Source organism: Ovis aries, chromosome 23 (genome assembly GCF_016772045.2).
Source record: "Ovis aries strain OAR_USU_Benz2616 breed Rambouillet chromosome 23, ARS-UI_Ramb_v3.0, whole genome shotgun sequence".
NCBI classification, from domain to species: domain Eukaryota; kingdom Metazoa; phylum Chordata; class Mammalia; order Artiodactyla; family Bovidae; genus Ovis; species Ovis aries.
In genome coordinates, this window is record NC_056076.1 from 42,781,203 (window position 1) to 42,797,613 (window position 16,411).

At 46.2% G+C, this 16,411-nt stretch overlaps 1 protein-coding gene across 4 annotated transcripts in view; it reads right to left on the reverse strand.

The window, feature by feature from the left end:
• PIEZO2 (piezo type mechanosensitive ion channel component 2) overlaps positions 1 to 16,411 on the reverse strand; it is a 257,611-nt gene that overhangs the window by 71,182 nt on the left and 170,018 nt on the right. For 2 of the 4 annotated variants that reach the window (XM_042239280.2, XM_060405256.1), the window contains exons 8-14: positions 12,266 to 12,428; positions 9,631 to 9,750; positions 7,422 to 7,460; positions 6,329 to 6,467; positions 5,154 to 5,302; positions 2,507 to 2,737; positions 1,738 to 1,861 (exon numbers count right to left, since the gene is read on the reverse strand). In XM_042239280.2, the coding sequence (XP_042095214.1) occupies positions 1,738 to 1,861; positions 2,507 to 2,737; positions 5,154 to 5,302; positions 6,329 to 6,467; positions 7,422 to 7,460; positions 9,631 to 9,750; positions 12,266 to 12,428 (965 nt within the window). Of the gene's footprint in view, positions 1 to 1,737; positions 1,862 to 2,506; positions 2,738 to 5,153; positions 5,303 to 6,328; positions 6,468 to 7,421; positions 7,461 to 9,630; positions 9,751 to 12,205; positions 12,429 to 16,411 lie in introns of all 4 variants that reach the window. The other 2 variants (XM_042239279.2, XM_042239281.2) reach the window with 1 other exon arrangement.

Sequence of the window (16,411 nt, forward strand, 5' to 3'; positions counted from 1 at the left end):
CCCCAACCACGAGAGGCACAAAGCTTGAAAGCATCTCAAAGATACAGAGCCTTTTGTAAAGAGTTAAAAATTATATTGGTGGAGGGTTTTCACTGTTGACTCAATGACTGCTGCCAGGCCTCCATATTCTTTATCTTTTAGGCACCTGGAAGGATGTTACTCAATGTAAGCAGGATGTAGAAAAAGATACATAGTAGTTTTGGTGTTAGCAACACTAGACTTTTGAGTTAGTTGCTTCTCTTTTGCTGTAAATCACTGTACTCCCTCTACTTGTTATAAGTTGCTATATCTTTGCTGTGTAAGAATGTAACTTTATTTAGTGTTTTCTGAGAGTGGCACCAGCCCTTGGGAAGATCAACACAAATAAGTCTTCTGGTTGACAAACCCTTATCAGAAAAAAGGCTGTAAAATGTTAATTGGCCCTTTTGGCTGAAAGATGATGTAAATTACCTAAGACTTGTGTATACAATTAGGTATGCAGAGAGAAAAGCCTGGTTTTGATGAGTCTGGACTGCTAACGCTGCATAACTTTGTGTTACCCACTGATCTCCATGTTTTATCAAAGGTATATAAGGCCTTCTAAACAATAGGAGCCGGAGCCAGTCGCTGGACTGGTTTCCCCCGTGTCTCTCTCTCTCTTCTTCTCTCCCTTTCCCTCCCTCTGCTCTTTACTTTCATTTCAGGCTGAATCTCCACCTGGGGCGTGGAGGCCGGCCAAGTCTACTTACTTGCCCTGGCTGTTAAGACCCACGCAAAAGGGAGCCTAAGGCGAGGCACCCTTAGATATTCAAGCAAGCGCCGGTGGCCCAACGTAGATGGTGCAAATTCCTTGTCTGGAATTTTATTGGTCTTCTGCGTAAATCAAGCTATTCAGCCCTCTTCCTCCACTTAATCTTCCTACTACACTATAGTTTCTTAACCTAATCTTATATCAATCAATAAGTAAGTTTTTCTCACGCCAACGCCATCCACCCTTCGAATTCCCTGGATCCACCAGGGCTGGACCCCGGCAGTTCTTTACATAAAGTAACTGGTGAATTTAATCACTGTGTTAACAGACATCCAAACTCAAACAGTCAAGATTCAAACCTTAAAGACTTTTGTTGCTGAAAAACAATGAATGTTTAGGTCTAAATGAGAAACTATAAGAAAAAGATGAGTTGGTTTTCTCCTCCTGACAGGGTTAATCTGAAGGTTACCAGCCCTGCCTCTGAGAACATTTACGGCTTCCTTTTCAGACAATGCTACACGCCTCACTAATGGTCTCCAAGCTGTTCTATGAGCATTAAATTTTATTGTATTTATTGGCACATTCACACAGGTAGGGAGCAAGTGACTCTCATTTGACCCATGGAGTGGGGTCTAAAACTACAGAAGGTGTCATCAAAACATCATCTTCCTTTTTTTTTTTTTTTTGACTTTGTGGTATATTCGTTTTTGAAAAGGCAAGAGGATTTGAATTTGGGAGATCTGAGTCATTCTCTTGGTACTAACAATCAAGAAGCTGTGACCTTGGAGGACCCAGGGAATGCCCTGCACTGGGGAGCACTTTTGTATGTATCAAATGACCCAGGGTCTTTGCAGCTCCAGTGGATGCTCATGTGGGCAGGAATTCAACCCTGGGACACGGTCATCTATCCGCTCACATCCACGCCTGGCCTCCTTCTGGTCTGGGGCAGAGCCTCCAGGGATGTCCTCTGGGGCCCTTCTTCCGGTCATACTGCACGCACTAATTACCTTTTTCTTCATTTTCCTGACTTCCGATTTTGACCTCAGACAGAAGAGCTTCCTTTTCTTGGAGAGCTTTCTGCTCTGTGAGGTGCTGTCTCAGCAGCAGCCAGAATGTGATGGTGAACAGAATCTGGAAGGAGACAATAGGGATGAGAGCATCACGCCTCTGAAGTGTAAGCATGTTCAACCACAACTATGCTTCCCTGCCCTTCAGAGGGAGCACGCTGCATAAGCCCATCCACTCAAGACCGTCAGGCACCTACTAAATTGCATCTGAAAGTCGCCAGCTTTTAAATCTCCTTTCCTGAGGATGCTGGCGTGCGGTCCAGTGCCGGGGTGCCTTCCTGCCTGGGATGCTCCAGGAAGAGGCACAGGACCACCTGGGCTGGAAACTGACGTGGGCCAGGGGTCTCCTTCCTGCCTGGGACCTCAGCACAAGTAGAAGAGGAAGATGTATTTTTCTATGAGCCCCGTTACGTCTACAGTGTTCCTTATTTTGAAGAAATCCACAGAAATGGGGGGAAAAGAACATTTCATCCCAGCAAACAGAGTCCCTGAATCCTCCCATTCTTTTCTGGAAGCTGAAGGGGTAGTTTTTCTAAGTGCCAACACGTTTATATTAACGTTTTCTTGAGGGTAAGAGAAAAGAAAATAATGATTTCAAGGAGCATTGAATTCTTGGAACCTACTTTTGCACAGTCCTGCTTGGATATGACTGTTTTGATTACCGTTGTTTTGTCTGAATGCCCTGCCCTGTTTACCCCTGCCCACTTACCTTTGAGGCGAGCTCCCCCGGCTCCTTCTTTTCTAAGAAACCCGGGACCTTTTTAATCTCAGGGAGCTCGAAGCTCCATATGTACTGCAGTATGAGCAGCAGGTTTCCGTAAACGACCATGAAGGGGGAGCTGATCATGGCATACTTCCTCCGGTTGCGGATCATCCACAGGGTGCAGGACCAGATGAGCAGCACGAAGGTCAGCCAGCTGTGGTAGGTGATGCTCCAGGCCTCCGGGGGGAAGGGCGAGAAAGCGGGGCAGTCAGTATATGGTACAGTCCCCACTCTGCTGAGTTAGACGTGGTCTACAAGGAAAAGTTCAGTGACATTCACACTAGGGGGCAGGATCATGGTGAAACTGTGGGGAAAACGTCCCAGCTGCATAGGGGACGAAGCAGGCAGCAAGGCTGCCCTGTGAGCCGACACTGCCCTCAACCTCCTGGAGGGAAGAGGGTCAAGCGAGGGTGGGGACGGCTTCACTCTGTGCCCTTTGCCCTTCAGCCCAGATGTCTTTCTTTTCACTGGATTTGCTGGATGAAATGCAACCCTAAGTGCTTCCTCCTCCATTCTTCCAAATCAGCTTGGGATCGGCTATTTTTCCCGGGTGCTGGGTGACTGTGGCCAAGCTGGGCTCAGAAATGGAAGCTGCGGGACCACAGGGTCAGCAGATGAGCTGGCTTCAAGGGTCCCCTTAGCTGACCCACCGATTCCCATCAGGGAATCGCCAGGAGGAAGTGTCAGATGTCTTCACCCCAGTAGTAAAGCCAGGCTAATAGAGAGCCCAGCCTCAGCTTCTGTCCTGTATGGGGCAGGACATCCTCCAGTCACACCAAACCCTGGCAGACCTAGAACACATCTCAAAGGGCAGCTTCCAGAACATTCTAGAAAGTCAGGCTCATGAATATCATCAACCTCAAGAAATCTATCCTCTTTTACCATAATCTTCAATACCAAATTTCTGTGAAAAGGCCTCTGTGACAATCTAGAAGGGTGGGATGAGGTGGGAGGTGGGTGGGAAGTTCAAAAGGGAGGGAACATATGCATACCTACGGCTGATTTATGTTGATGTATGGCAGAAACCAATACAATGTTGTAAAGCAATTATCCTCCAATAAAAAATACATAAATGTATTAAAAAAATATTTTCTAGTTGAGGCTGAGTTCAATCATATTCTTAACTATCATGAATTTCAAGGGTTATTGCAAAGTCTGAAATGTTTTATGTCTGTTTTGCTTCTGGAAAGCAGATAAGTATTGAGATAAATAAGATAAATGAATGAAGTCAGTACAGAACAAATACTTCCTCTCAGCAACTTGCAAATGTGTCCTAAATCAAAGCTAGTTTTTTAAAGTACAGAGTTTTTTAAAATTGTTGTTTAAAACGTACGGAAATTTCAAAATGGAAATTAAAACTGCTTTTATTAAAATTAAGTGAGAAACTGAGAGCTATTATTAAGTCATGAATTATTTTCATGAAAAATAGTATTCCTTGGAAATGGTGCTATCAAAGTGGTAGTCGCTCAGCTGCATCTGACTTTTTTGTGACCCCAAGAACTGTAGCCCTTCAGTCTCCTCTGTCCATGGAATTTTCCAGGCAAGAATACTAGGGTGGGTAGTCATTCCCTTCTGCAGGGGATCTTCCCAAGCTAGGGATCAAACTCGGGTCCCCTGCATTGCCGGCAGACTTTTACCGCTGAGCCACCAGAGGTCAGTAATAGTTAATACCTTTATCCCAGAACAAAATTCAGATCTGACCTTGCCACTTTTGTGTGGATGACCCAGGAGAGTAATCTGCACAGATATTGTAATTCCAGGATAATTTTTTTTTTCCCTGTACTCTATTCCTATTTGGATGAAAAAGGGAGGAAAACAAATTGGGAACGTTTTGTTAAACTTCTCTCATTTTTAAGGCCTCAGTCACACACGACCCTCAGTTGTTGGGGGGTAGAATCTGCTTCACGTTCTTTCTTGTGTGCAGTTCTAGGATCATCTGAAGGTATGGAATATTCGCACTGTGTTTTTGAATAAAGACGCCTATCATCATAACAGACCCGGCTGCTTAGGACTGCCCTAAAAAGAAGAGATCTGCTGTGATTAAAAGTCTGCTGCCGAGGGGAGCTCCCAGGGAAGATGGCCACAACCGGAAAATGCTCTTGGGGACTCAGTGTTTGGTACTCAGGCTGGTAAGCATTTGTTCCAGTTCAAATGTAATAGTCTCACTCAAATCCAAGATGTGACTATAACCCTCATCATCTGAGAGAAATAAAAGTGGCCTTTGTTAACACCTTCAAAGCCACTTAGAAAAACTACCGACATGCCCTTTTAAATCCGAAAAACAGGGGACAGTCTGATTTGATAGGTTAATTTGAGAGACAGGTATTAATATTTAAAATCAGGCTAAGTGGCATAGAGGAGGACATGATTTTGAAATCTATAGTATAAAGATCCTATGAAAAATTAACAGAAGCAGCCATTGTCTGCCAAGACATCAGGAAGATGAAGTCGCGCTGGTGGGAGGAGGCAGTGGGGCTTGGAGCCAGCGGGGCTTGAGCACAGTCCATCCAGGCCAGCGCTAACTTTATCCCAAGGACAGAGCAAGGTGTGGGGTGGAATCTGAGCAGAAGTCGGGACTCCAGCGCATACGCACCATCATGGCGATGAGGGCACAGATGTAGCTCTGTTTCATGATAAACTGGAACACAGACACCATGGCGTGCACTTTGACACTCCTCTTCTCCTCCCGGCTCCGCTCCTCCTCAAACTCTTCTTTCTCATCATTATCTTCCTCCTTCTTTTCTAGAGGGACAGATTATTTTATATAACAATTTATGCACATAGGTGAATTTCATATAAGCATCCCAAGCACAAATTTGTCCTCTCTAGTAACAAGCAGCTCTCTTTCAACAGGATTGTTGCATGCTAAGTCATTCAGTCATGTCTCTTTGTGACCCCATGGGCTGTAGCCCACCAGGTTCTTTTGTCCATGGGATTCTCTCTGCAAGAGTACTGGAGTGGAGTGCCATTTCCTCCTCCAGGGGATCTTCCTGACCCTGGGATCAAACTCACATCTCTTTCATCTCCTGCATTGGCAGGCGGATTCTTTACCACTAGTGCTTCAATAGGATAAACTGAGGGACAAGGGAGAAAGGTCTAGTCAAAGTTTTGGGCCTCTTGGTTTTCTTATTAGACAAAAAGAACTCTTCCAGAAAACATTCATACACTAACCAGGAAAACTATGGACCGCGATAGTGGAATCAAATTACAAAAAGACTAAAACACAGATATGCATGTAGGTTTAACACTGCCAACAAGATGACTTGTTTCAAATAATATTTTACCTTCTATTTTTCAAAGTTTATTCCCATTGTGCTCAGTTACTTCAGTCATGTCTGACTCTTTGCGACCGTATGGGCTACAGCCCACCAGGCTTCTCTATCCATGGGATTCTCCAGGCAAGAATCCTGGAGTGGGCTGCCATGCCCTTCTCCAGGAGATCTTCCCAACCTAGGGATCGAACCTGTGTCTCTTAGGTCTCCTGCATTGGCAGGTGGTTTTTTTTTTTTTTTTTTTTAACCATGAGTGCCACTTGGGAAGCCCTTACCTCCATTAGGTCACTTATTTTGTACCAAGGACAGAATGCACAGGGCAGGATATAAGGGCAAAATCTAGACAGAATCTAAGGAAATGGTCTTCATCAGACTGACTGTGGAAGGAAAACACCTCTTCTAGAGATGAAAAGGAAAGAGAACCACATCCGATGAAGGATAAACCAAAGACAAGAGATGCTGAGCTCTGCAGGCTGCAGTCCCACAGGCTTCTTACCAGGGGAGGCAGTGGCAGGCTCCCAGCGGTACTGTGGTGTGGAGTACAGGTCAGCCTTGGCGGGGCCGTTCTCCAGTGGGAGGCTGGGGTGGATGGTGTGGTAGTCCACGGGGTTGCCATTCACGGTCACCAGCAGGCCCTGCCAGGGGTGTGGGGCAAAGGCAGGTGGGACAGCAGCTCTGGTTTCCTGCACAGACCCCCCTCCTCTGCTCTGATAGGTGGGCACACTGGACGCTGCAGAGCCGAGGGGAAGCTGAGCATTGTGGACAGTGATGCCTGCCAGCAAGACAGCCCTGCTCGCCGTCCAAACCCAGACCCACAGAGTCACACAGAACAAGGCAAACCTGAGCTGGACCACTTCTGCTGCACCCATGCTATGTGCCCTGCTCTCTGTGTGAAGCGTGAAGCCTGGAAAGGCTGCAGAGGGCTCAGGGCCTGCTCTGGTCTCCCTCCAGCCTCAGCTCCCAGCCCGCCTCCAGCTATAGGATCTCCAGACAGACTGGGTTCTGGCCTGGAGCTGCTGCCTGCCCTCCCCCCTCCCCCCACCCCAGCCTGATCCCACCTGCCCCATACCCCACGCGGCCCTCAGGACCAGCAAAGTCTCAGGTTAGCTACAACCCTACGGTCTCTCCCTGACACTGCAGCCTGCAACTTCCATGTTGTAGCATCTCGTACACTAAATACATTCTCCTACTTTTTCCCTCTGGTCTCTTTGGCTTTACGATTTGTTATTTATGCAGATACATATAAACATAGACATGCACACATACACATGTGTGTCCACAGACGTGTGAGACTTTCTACTCAAATCATAGAACAGGCATATCTGCAGAGCAGAACGCCTTTTGAGAAAAAGCCCTCCAACGTGGCTTTTTAAAAGTTTAAATACGTTTTATATGTTTATACTCGAGCTCATGTTATATGAGTCAATGTTTTAATAGCAATAAATCAGATATAATTTCTGCAAAATAGTATTCAAAAACGTATGAAAATTTTATAGAGCATAAAACTACACTCAGAGGAGCTAATTCCATTTATGTGCCCTTTCCATCACTTTCTGTGCGCAGAAATGAGAATTCTAGGGTATACTAACGTCGGACGGCTTGTAGTCATCCTGAGTCATGGATAAAAGCTGCAAAAGGAATACAGGACAGCATGTTAATATGTGAGCAGAAAGCGATGTGATGTTTACACACAGCTACAAAGTCTCAGCACACATGCACTCGATCCTTCAGCCAGGAGCATGCAAGTGTGTTAACATCACAGTGCAAAACATAAAGGGACAATGAGCTTTATGAGCAGCTGGAGGCTGCTGTTTATTGTAACCATTTCCAGTTTCTGATGCTGTCTTTCATCACAATAAGCAAGCAGTCACTAACCACATGACTGAAAAAGTTGATGTTGTTTTTCAAGTGTTTTGTTCTCACAGAATTGCTGCTTGGTTTTAGACTTCTAAGACCCTTTGAGATATCTCTAGGATTCTGAAAGCGTTGACTTTTCAAGGAACTGAAGTTTCATAATAAAGAAAATTTGACTTGTAGTACAGATTGGCATTAAGATTTACGTACTGTCCACAACAGAAGAATTATGACATGGCTGTGACTTTCAGCTGTATTAGAGGTGGGGGGGTCCAGTTTCCCCAATAACAAGCATCTGCTGAACTAGCAGTTCTTTCACCTTTGGGGTCAGAACTTGCTTACTTTCTTAAAAATCACTGAAGATCCTGAAGACTTTTACTTATGAGAGTCATACCCATCAATATCTATTGTGCTAGAAATTAAAATTGCGGCATTAAAAATATTCATTTGTTCATTCATTAAAAATTGGCTTGTTCACATGAATAATTTTATCTAAATAGTTATCTTTTTAAAAATAGTGAAAAGAATGGTGTTGTCTTATTAAAATATGCTTTTGCATATCTTTAATGTTGTGCTCAAAAGACCACTCCATTTATTTTTCCAGTAATTGTCTGCCAAAAGCTCATGCCTGAACCCCCCCAAACTGTCCATCAGCTGTTCTTGCACGTAGACCTGTGGTACATGGATGGCAGCTGGGTCCACTCACCAGCCAAGCACTTCTCCTCCTCGAGGGATCAGGACTTCAGGGGGTCTTCCACTGACGTCACCCAGAATATTAAAAAAGCGTGTGCCCCACGGTTGAGATTTAAGAAAAGCAAAGACTATTTCTGGTTTATCAAGAGTATTCTTGAGTGGAACTGACCTTTCTGTTTTGTTTCCTGTGTACACGTGGCCGTCAGCTTCCTGCTGCTGCCATGGCGGGAGCTCTTGTACCATCAGAGCAAGTGTCAGCAGAGCCGAAAGGCAGATCTCTTAAATGTTGTTACAAAAATTGTTTCTAGCCCGTGGATCCCAGGAAGGGTCTTGGGAGTCCCCAGCCATGGTCCACGGCCCTCACCTTGGAAACTTTCACGCTGTTTCCATGGATATCATGGCTTAGTGACCTGAGCAGGATGGCACGTGTGTGACGGGACAAAAGGGCTCCAGGACACTAGACGTCTCTGGGCACCATGGCTGCTCCTTCAGGCTGCAGTGCCCTGAGAAGTTCATTCACTGTTCCCCCATCTCTCGGCCCTCAACAGGCAGGTGCACAGATAGGACCAAGTGTCTTAGAGAAACTCTGCCACTGAGTCAATCAGAGAATCTCCTGCTTGATTCCTAATATGACCCCACCAGAGAAGTGTGAGCATCTGTGGTCCAAACATTGCAATGGGTCGCTGTAACAAGTCAGTGGCTGGGGCATGGTGAAAATAGTGAACAAATGGTGAAAAGCTTAAGAAGCACCCAGCCGTGCTCTCGGCCCCGGCGCCCACACTGTGAGCCTGACGCAGGGAGGGGCTCCCTCTTCATGTCCACGCGGACTGGCTGGTGTCCCCTGAGTGGCTGTGTGAGCGGTCGTGGTCACCACGGCGGCCAACCCAACATAGAATCACTCTCCACAGCGCATCCCAGCTCCTAGGCTGTCACTGCCCAGGGCCAGGGATCGTTTTGTTTTTTTGTTTTGTTTTGCTTTAAAGGCAAAATTATCTTTAAAAATTAAGACCACTCTCTCTGGGATTGAGAGGCTTCAAGGGGAAGCACTGAACTGTAAAAGGTTGGGTCTGACAGAGCCTGGGATTTCCTTTCCAAGCACTGGGCTCCCATGTCTGATCTTAACCTTCACCATCAAACAGCCCCTGTAAACTGAACAACCTGGGTTTGCACGTGGACTCACATGGCCTGTATTCAGCAATATGATAAAAAGCAGAAAATAAACAAGAGACAACCCCTGTCCTGGCGGCTTACTTTTCTCTCGTCTGTGGGGTAGTGGGTCGCGTACCACAGGCTCCGCCTCCTCTCGGCCGTGATGGGCGCGGGGCTGCAGGCCAGGGCTCTGTCCTCCTCCTTGGTCTTCTCTTCCTGCACCTGAGACACAGAATAACCCACAGGACAGCCCTGCTTCCGGAGCAGGTCCCTCAGCAGCCTGGGAGCCCAGACAGGGCTGCTCGTCTCTGCCCCCGCGTGCTGATCTCCTAAAGTAACGTACACCCTACACGGGCTTTCATCCAGACACTTCACAAATGGCCAAAAGCCCACCCTGTAAACGCAGGGACAGCAGACTTCCTTGTGAATTACAGGAACAGGTGCCCATGCTTCCTTACGAGCCTCCATGTATGTTCTGACCTGCAGGAGGAGGGCCGAGCAAAGTCAACAGAGGCCACAACTGCACATGGAACCTGCCAGGGGACTCTTATGAAAGAGACATTCACTAAAGGCAGAACCATCTAGAGCTTACACGCAACATTAAGCAAATACACAGCTACTGCCTAACACTGCCACTTGCCTAATTGAACCTTGGCCTAAATCAGACAGTCGGTCCAGGAGAGATGGATAGAGAGAGGAAGAATCAGTACGCACTTGGTGGTTGAGGATGGTTTCCAACAAAGATGCCCCATGAAAGGGCGCTTACACGCATTGATTTGCGGGCAGAGGGAGAGTGCTCAGTGTTGCTGCCAATTCCCGGGGTCTGGCATCCACACAGAGCACCAGACCCCAGGGAGCCCGAGTCTTACATTCAGCTCCAGACACTTGCTCCTCTCTTTCTCAAACTTACATCACAGACTTTTATTGCAGAACTCATGTTTTTCATGAAACCTACCAGGCCACCTGGAACCATGATATTAATACAACCAGGCACCTGCCCTCCATCACTGCCTTGATGACGAAGTCCTGAGTGCCAACCCCATTTAAAACACTGACCCCCCCAAGGGTTGACCTGGTATGAATGAGACCCTGCTCTACACACACCCGCAGATGCTGTAGGGTAGGACCTGCTGTGGCCTGGCATGTGGCCTGTCCTTCCCACTCTCTGCCTTCCCTGGCTCCTGGACAGCCTGGGGCCAAGGAGGTTGAGAGTCTCCAGGGCCTGAGAGGCTGGAACAGCCCAGCAGCTCCTGCCTGAGGCACCAAGGGAAAGCCAGGGGCACCTGGGACTCTTACGAACCTGAAGGCATAAAGGTCATTTCCATCATTGCCTAAGACGTTGTTCAGAGAAGTTCTCACATTTTTACTTCTTTCACACAGTTTTATGTGTGCGTCTACATGTACCCATACCTATGTGTTTGTGCAGGAAGAAAACGCAGCAACACTGTTAAGGGGTTTACTGGCGCCCTCATATCTTAGAAGAGACTCGGAGGAAAAGGTAACCAAGGTGACTGGGATTCTCTGTGAGCCTAGAATCATCCTGTCACCACTGCTGTCTCGGGGTCCAGGGAAAGTGAGACCTGAGACCCCTGTAAACAGGACGCCTGTACTGTGGGCCAGAGTGAGGGTCCCTACACACAGGGAGGGGCAGACCCCCAGCAAACAAGGACGCCTGTGCCGTCAACTGCTCACATATTTGGGGGCTGCCTTTCTTTTTGTAAAACGTTCAGCCCCTCACCTCCTCTGGGCCGATGTTCTACCTGTGGCCCCAGGCTGGGGTCTGAAATGCTGGCTGGTCCTCAGTACACACTGGTAGCCTGGCTTCTGACCGGGTGCATGGAGCTGGAGGGGAGCAAGTGCCAGCCTGGGATCTCACCTTTGCCCCCATCCTAGCATCCCCTACCCCGCTTGGCATGTGGCCGTGAGGTTTTGCATAGCAGCCCCGTCTATGCCACCTATCTCCCTCACAGCTAAGCTTCTTATAGTCATTTTGGGAGAACGAAAGGGACTGAAGTTGCTGTCACTGAAAAGGAAAAGAAAGGGACCACAAGCTGTCCTCCCTAATGGTGCCCCAACATACCACATTCTATGAATAACCCCACAGGGAACAGCCCAGTCCTCAGCCCTGTCCTTTGACCCTGGGGGTTACTGCACCACCGAGATGGGGACATCCCCATCATATCATCAGAGGTCAGAGGTCTAAGCTTTAGGAAGCTCCAGTTGCCATGACAACAGTCTGGGTGGTCAGTCTCCATCATATCATCAGAGGTCAGAGGTCTAAGCTTTAGGAAACTCCAGTTGCCATGACAACAGTCTGCGTGGTCAGAGACCCTTGCATTGTCAGCAAACATGGGCTTGAATCTGATTTCTACTGTTCATCAAGTGCGTGATTTACCTCTCTACCCTTGGTCTCCTCATGTCTAAGATGGGTACAGCACCTGTATGTAAACAGCCCAGCACCTGGCCTGGCAACTAGCGAGTGCTCAATGAAAACGAGGCTTCACTGCCCTCACCACCAGCCCTCTGAGCAGCCTGGGGGATGCTAACACAGGGAAGCTGGTCTTTGATCTGATAGAATCTGTACTTGCTTAGGGCTCTGTGTGGAAACAAAACACTCTGATAAGAACACTATAGTTATTTCAGGATATACTATAGTCAGCAGTTGATAGGAACGAACCCTTTCCCCGGAGTCTCCTGCTACTTTGCAGACAAGACCATGAAAACTTCTGGTCCTTACAACGGGCTCCTGCAGCCAGATTCGGATCAGAGTGGCCAGCGTGTAGTACATCACCAGCAGGACGATGGGGTTGGCGTGGTGGTACCAGGACAGGTCGGGGTTGGCAATGATCTTCCATGTGCTGGAACAGTCCGTCTGAATGACTGATTTGATACCAAACAACCTGTTTAAAAACAAAAGAGAAATATTAAAAAGATGCAACAAAGATCTGGCTCTGATCCACAGAATACAACCAGCTTGTCTGACACATTCATGAGCTGTGCTGTGCTTAGTTGCTCAGTTGTGTCTGACTCTTTGTGACCCCATGGACTGTAATCCACCAGGCTCCTTTGTCTATGGGATTTTCCATGCAAGAATACTGGAGCGGGTTGCCATGCCCTTATCCAGGGGATCATCCCAATCCAGCGAATGAACTCGGGTCTCCAGCATTGCAGCATTACTGTCTGAGTCACCAGGGATGCCCCATATACAATATATGCATCTTTAAATCATACATTTGTATGTTTGTGTATGTATAAAATTCATACCAACATTACCCAGATGGCCTTTCCTCTGGTTCAAAAATCTAGTTAATACCAAATCTTTGCACACTTATTAGAAATTTATGTCTCAATTGTCAATAAGTGTTTTCTTAATGTAGATTTCTACTATATAATCAGATATAATTATATAATGGGAAGTTGTGTAAATGTGATTCATTAAGAAGTTCATTTTATATGAATTTTTTTCTCAGAAATGACTCTACTAAGTGAATGACTCACTTTACATGTCAAGTGAGTCTCCCTGGAAAGCTTCAATCGTTTGTAGCTTTTACATGTTAACTTCCTTTGACTTTGATGTCCCATTTTTTGCTGCTCTAAGGTTTTCCAAGACTATGAATTCTCCACTTGTAAAACCTCTCAGAGATATTGCAGTTATTATCATGAGGCCAGGGTGATATTAGTGACCATCCCCACCCCCACTCCTATCAGATTCCTACTTCTCTTCCTCCTCCTCCTTGGCAGGGAGCACAACTGTCTCTCCACTCTCCATGGAGCACTTGCTTTGTGATTTTTCTCCTCTTCCAAAGCACTCCCAACATTTGACAGCACATGGTGGTTATGACTTGGCTGGGTGTTTGTTTCTCCTTGTACATGTTGGCAGATTTATAAAACCTTCACCTGTTTTCAGGTTCACTCCAGATCACATCTGCTGGTCTCTGGTAATACAGAAACCCAGCCATTTGCAGGAAATACATAATACTGAAAATAACCCCCCACTTTAAAACATTAAATTGTGGTAAAATACAGATAACATATCACGGGTTGGGAAGGTCCCCTGGAGAAGGGAACAGCTACCCACTCTAGTATTCTGGCCTGGAGAATTCCATGGATAGTATAGTCCATGGGTTGCAAAGAGTCGGACACAACTGAGTGACTTTCTCCTTGCAATCTCCTAGATGGATCTCACACATAAAACAGAATCTATCATCTTACATTTTTAAGTGTACAGTATAGGGGTATTAACTGCATTCACACTGTTGAACAACCAATCTCTAAACTTGTCATCTTGCAAAACTAAAACCCTGTCCCCATTAAACACTAAAACCCCACCCCATCTTCCCCCTCCGCTCTTGGTCACCACCATCCTACCTTCTGTCTCCATCAAGATGATTATGCCACGCACCTGGTAGACTCTAAGTGGAATCACACAGTATCTGTTCCTTAGTGACTGTTTATTTCACTCAGCATAATGTTCTCAAGGTTCATTCACTGGTGCAGCAGGTGTCAGAATTTCTTTCCTTTTGAAGGCTGAATAATATACCATTGTATGGATGGATCACATTTTCTTTATCCATTTCTCCAAGGATGGAGACTTACACCTTTTGGCTATTATAAGTTGCCATGAACACAGGTGTACAAATACCTTTTGAAGATCCCACTTTTGATATTTTTGGCCACATACCCAGAAGTAGAACGTTGGAGCATATGGTAGGTCTCTCTTTAATTGTTTGAGGAACTACTGTACTGTGGTTACAGTGGCTACAATCAGTTTATGTTCCCACCAACAGTGCACAGGGCTCCAATTTATGTACATCCCTGCCACGTTTCAAGTTTTTTGATGGAGCCATCCTTGCAAGCGTGACCTTAGACACCACACTTTTAATTTAGCCTTTTCTTTCAAGAGCTCAGAGATCTTTACAATCTGAGCCCTTCATACTGACACCTGGAGGCATATTCTCCAATCAAATACTCCCTCACTAACCAGTTGACACAATATCTTCACAAAACTTCACCGAGAGATAGTCAAGAGACGAATCTTATTTCAGGAGCTTTTTATTTGTAACTCCGAGTTTTTACCAAGAATCACTTTCTTTAGTCTGCAAAACACCCTTTAATATTAAAAAATATATATCCGTGTGTCATGAAGATCTGCTGGTGCCAAACACCCTCAGTTTCACCTGAGAACATCTTTATTTGACCTTTATTATACCAATGGCACCCTACTCCAGTACTCCTGCCTAGAAAATCCCATGGACGGAAGAGCCTGGTGGGCTGCAGTCCATGGGGTCGCTAAGAATCGGACACAACTGAGCGACTTCACTTTCATTTTTCACTTTCATGCATTGGAGAAGGAAATGGCAACCCACTCCAGTGTTCTTGCCTGGAGAATCCCAGGGACGGGAGAGCCTGGTGGGCTGCTGTCTATGGGGTCGCACAGAGTCGGACACGACTGAAGTGACTTAGCAGCAGCATACCTTTAGGTATATCATATATACCTTTAGATATAAAATCACACCTTGATTTTTTTTTTTCCAGGAGAATGTGAAGGATGTTGTCCTCTTGCATTTAGACTGGTATAATTTCTGGTGAGAAGTCTGTGATTCCCTTTCACAAGATGTACTTTCTATTGTGATGCTGTTACTATTTTTCTCTATCATTGTTATTCACAATTTAATTGTACTGTGGCTTGGTGTGTCCAGCATCCTGCATTATGGGGTCACAGGGTGGGGCAGGTGTAGGGGGGACGACCCTTCAGAAAGGGGGGCCACCAGCAGACAGGGACAGAACCTCCTCCTTCTCCAAAACCCCATGGTGCAGTCAGCACAAGTAAAGGCCAAAAATCTAACTGCTGGCAGGTGGGAAACAGAATTAGTTTTACACATGAATAAAAGCAAGGACACGCTGTCAAGAAGGCAAGGCAGGTCAGATGTCCACAGAAAATGAGGTTTGTGCTTCCACTCCCCTGAAGGCACTTCCTCAAAGTTCGACAAATGTCTTTGCTGGAAGGAGACTGAATCTAGCTCTCAGGGGTCCTCCCAACAAGATGCTCCCCTGTCCTTACAGCAGCCCATCTGGGTGAGGACAGACCACTTTTACACACGTGTTCTTGCTGCTCTGGCTTCCAACCACCCTCCCCTCTGTATTGCATCATACGAAAAACACAGCCAATGTTTAACGTCTCTTTTCATTAGTTTCCTACTTATGCTTTAAACACATTTCCATGCCAAACCCATGGACGTTTTTGAGAAACTGGAGTTTGACAGTTTCCGCACAACATTGTTTTCTTAAGCTTGGAAAAACTGCATGGAGTCCCCTGGGCTCTGTATCATGCCTTTGAAGTCCTTTTTGGCACACGTGTGTCTTAACGGTCTGCCAGGTTGTTGTAATTGGGCTTAACCCTACACGCGCGGAACCCTGACTTATTATAAAAGCATTCTGTCCATGGGACAATTTTGCACAGGTAGAAGGTGTGTTGTCTTCAGAAGGGAGACAGCTAACGAACACACTGAGGCCATGTGGAAATTCCTTGCCATTTCACCATTAAAGGCCCACTACCCTACTTGAGATGATGCCACATCTCAAGAACATTTATATGCAGTGTATGTTCTAGATTTATGGCCCATTTTCTGTGTCTAAACACATTTTCACCTCTGAGAGCAGTGCAGAAATGAGTCAGAACCAGGACTCCCAGGACCAGTTGGTCATCCCATACAGCTTCTTATGACAAGACCAAGTTCGGTCCCTAAAACATGCAGCCTTCCGTGTTGGGAGCACAGGATGAGAAATATCAAATGTGGGCATTTCTATTACCCACAAACATAATTTTCCCCAAGTAGCTATAATGTAAGCATGGATTTGAATACATCATTTTAAAGCCCTACAT